The 3439-nt window shown below is 43.4% G+C and overlaps 1 protein-coding gene across 1 annotated transcript in view; it reads left to right on the plus strand.

Moving 5' to 3' along the window:
* The window catches only part of RNF152 (ring finger protein 152), a 601-nt gene extending 462 nt beyond the window's left edge, over positions 1 to 139 (plus strand). The window contains exon 2 of the mRNA XM_009701600.1: positions 3 to 139. Within this exon, the coding sequence (XP_009699902.1) occupies positions 3 to 139 (137 nt within the window). The remainder of the gene's footprint in view (positions 1 to 2) is intronic.
* The last annotated feature ends 3300 nt before the right edge of the window (positions 140 to 3439 follow it).

The following is a 3439-nucleotide window of genomic DNA, read 5'->3' on the forward strand; positions in this document are numbered from 1 at the left end:
AGGCGTTGTGAAAAGCTCCACCTGGTCGGGGGTTTGCACTGTGATCCTGGTGGCCTGCGTCTTGGTCTTTCTCCTGGGCATCGTCCTCCACAACATGTCGTGCATTTCCAAGCGCTTCACGGTGATCTCCTGTGGCTGAGGCGGGGAGGGGGGTGTGCTTCCCCGGGGGTTGGGCTGGGTCGGTGGTGGTATCGAGTGAGACAATTCACCGCAGCTTTGCCCAATGACTGCAGAACGCTGTGTACCGGGGCAGCGGTGTGCCGGTCCGGCCGCGGCCCCCGACAGTGCGGCATCAGGCCTCTCGGCAGCGTGTGGAGAAAATCACGTCCCGTGTCTGGCAGCAACGGCACTGAGGAGGACTGCATGCGTCACCATAATCATTTATCAAAGGGACTGCAATTTACAGTGATTTTTTTATCGTGTTACGAGATTAAAGACATCTATGTAGCTGGTTATACTATCAAGTATATGGTATGAGCTCTTCTCTAAACACAGTAGATTAAAATCAAAACTGCTCCATGTAGAATTAAAGGAGAATTGGTGTGTGACTCTGTACAAGGTGTTCAATACCAGTCCACACATGCATTATTTTTTAATGGGGGGAGGGAGGGAGACTTGTAAAACCAAGAAATCATTTAGCTGGTAAGGCATTTTATATGTTATAAACTGCACACTAATTAAACCAAGTTAGGGAGTTGTACAATAATTTTTAAAAGGAAACATTTTACAAGCAATCGTTTTGTTCCATGGTGTGTGTTTTTTGCCTCTCTGGTTTTCCCCATTTTTTTCAACTACAGGGAAGTGACACTTCGGCATCTTTTTATTTGAAGGAGCTTCTAAGCAGGGAAGCAAAGTAGGCTAGGAGGAATGCCTAAAAATGCAGCCACAACACTTCTGCCTAACTGGCTTTACACGAAGGATGGCTTTGAATGGTAAACGTTGGATATACTATTTTACCTCCAGTATGGCAGCAGGGCTTCCCGATGACCTGGCCTTCATAGCCATTTGTGAAGTGTGTCATGAGAAGTCCTAGGACTCCTCCTACAAGGATGTGAGAGCAAATTGTTCTTCTTTTTCTCTTTCTAGAGGTTGGGTTTTCTTAATTGTTTCTAAAGATTTTAGACCTATTTTGCCTCCCTCTTTCCTAGGAGATGCAACTGCGCAGCCATGGATGGTGTGACAGAGGAGTTGCTCTAAGGAAGCCCTACAATCCCAGCTGAGACCAAGAACCCTTATATGCAATCATGTAGTAAGAGGCAGTGACATAGCTGGGAGGAGAACCCAGGCCAACCTAACCCTTCACTGGGTGGGCAACCCCTCCTAAACCACTGTGGGTGTCCTGGTGTCAAAATGTCTGGGTGAGCATAACAGAGCCTTTTCCCACATTTCAGTCTTATAAATGTTGGTGTTCGTAAGGACAGGTTTGAAAAAAAACACAGGAAGTGTCTCCCTCGACCTGTGAGTGTCATGAAACCCCAGTCATTTGCAGTTCACTTCTTGGAAAAAGCCAAATTCCTGAACCTTCACTGCAGTAGTGTGTTGCTCTAAGGAGTCCCACTAGCTTTAGTAGTGCTGCTCGTAAGTAAAATACAGCTCGGTGTGAATTTGGGTATTTGGCAAGTCTGAAAGCTGAAATTTGTGTGAGATTTAGGGATTGGATCAAGGGGCACATGACAGACCTTTCATAAGACAGAAAAATCTATTGATTTGCACTGCTTTTTGCAAGTACAAAGCGTAACCTCCCTGAAGCGTGACCTCTTGTCGTCTACCTACTGCTCTTTCTAATAATTAGTTAGAGATCTCTCAATGCCATATTATAACACCGGACAACATAATTTTGACTATGCAGTGCCCAAGTTGGCCCTGTAGACATCGGTGGTTTTCTGCTTATGTCACAAAATCCAGTTGCTGGTTCACAATAAACATTCTCAGCTAGGACTTCTGTCAGGAACATACCTCTAACTTCATGCTGGATTTCTTCCCCTCCCTGTTCCCAAACCACCATTTTCTTCCTTGATTTCTGTTAACTGAAGAATAGCATATACGGTGCTTAATTGTTATGGTGTGTGTTGGGTCATGTGTGGAGAGGAACCATTGTGCTGATTTTTATCTACTGTCATATGTATGCATAGCACAGCAAAAAAAAATAATCCTCAGATAACACATTCAATGCCTTTTTCATGCAAGGCCCATGTGCAGTATGCCTTGAACCTGGCTTACAAGTATTGTAATTACCTGGACATCTCTTTGCAGCATGTTTAATTTGGTTGCAGTAGGGAACAGCAGGTATTCCAAAACGCATCTTGTGAACGTGCTAGTCTCTTCTTGCCAGTAGGTAGCCAGATTTCTACTGACATCCACGCTACGCTGCTTATTGTGTAAAGGAAAGCCAGTGCACAAAAAAATCTTGCCTTTATAAGACTCTTGAGGAAGTGACTAGATACAGGACTCAACCCTATACTGCCTTATCCCCTGTAGCAATTACGGAGTATACCAGGAGCGTATAGTGTAGCTGGAAGATGCTCCGAGAACAGTGCTGATGCGTTTTGCACCAGGTTCTGCATTTGTTTATCCGAGTTGTCAATGACTGCACAAAACCGCAAGGCAGTCAAAGAGCAGGTCCTGGAGATACAGTGCTGATAACGTTAACCTCCCTCTGGTCATACCTGCCCGACTGAAGCTCTTGAGGCCAAGGTTTCTCTGGCGTTACAAGGAATGGCTGTCTTGAAAACTGCCCTCTTTGTCCCTACATGGAGGGTGCCGTATGAAAGAGAAATCAGAAATTAGGTTAAAATACCACACTGCATAAGACATTATGCAACAGGCAGACCTGGAGTTTATCCGGTATTAATGACATAAGTATTATATGAGCAGAATACCATCCTGTATTACGTAACGCAGTACATTGTTTCATTAATATGAATTTCCTGTACTTTTTGTGCCTGCTGAAATGCATGTTTGACCTAATTTCTGATCCAGACATTTGCCTGCTCACAGCCTTGTGTAAGAGCAATAAGTAAAACCTCAAGATTTTTGCCTGCGTGTGTGCGCACAGTGTGTACGTTCTTTCCTTTTTATAAATAGGGGTTCTGGAGATGTTTTTGTTCTGGCTTTAGACTGTGACTATCATTTTAAATTTGCAGCTGCCATATCATGTTGGATCACCTAGCTTTTTTGCTGACTTGTGTAGAAGTGAATTAAATAGTTTGTTGTAATGTACAGTGTTAAAATGTTTCTCAAGTATGTCAATAGTCATACTACTTTAAAAATGCAGTGCAGCCTGTCCCATTCCTTGGTCCGATACCTGGCATTAAAAAGTGATACTGCTATATACACCTCGTAATTTTTTTTCATTTATTTTTTTTAAAAACCAGCCTTGTCTTTGTAATTTTTCTCTGTGGAGAAACACATTTGGACTTGTGTCAAAATCATCAGGTTT

Source organism: Cariama cristata, unplaced genomic scaffold (assembly GCF_000690535.1).
Source record: "Cariama cristata isolate BGI_N322 unplaced genomic scaffold, ASM69053v1 scaffold10950, whole genome shotgun sequence".
NCBI classification, from domain to species: Eukaryota; Metazoa; Chordata; class Aves; order Cariamiformes; family Cariamidae; genus Cariama; species Cariama cristata.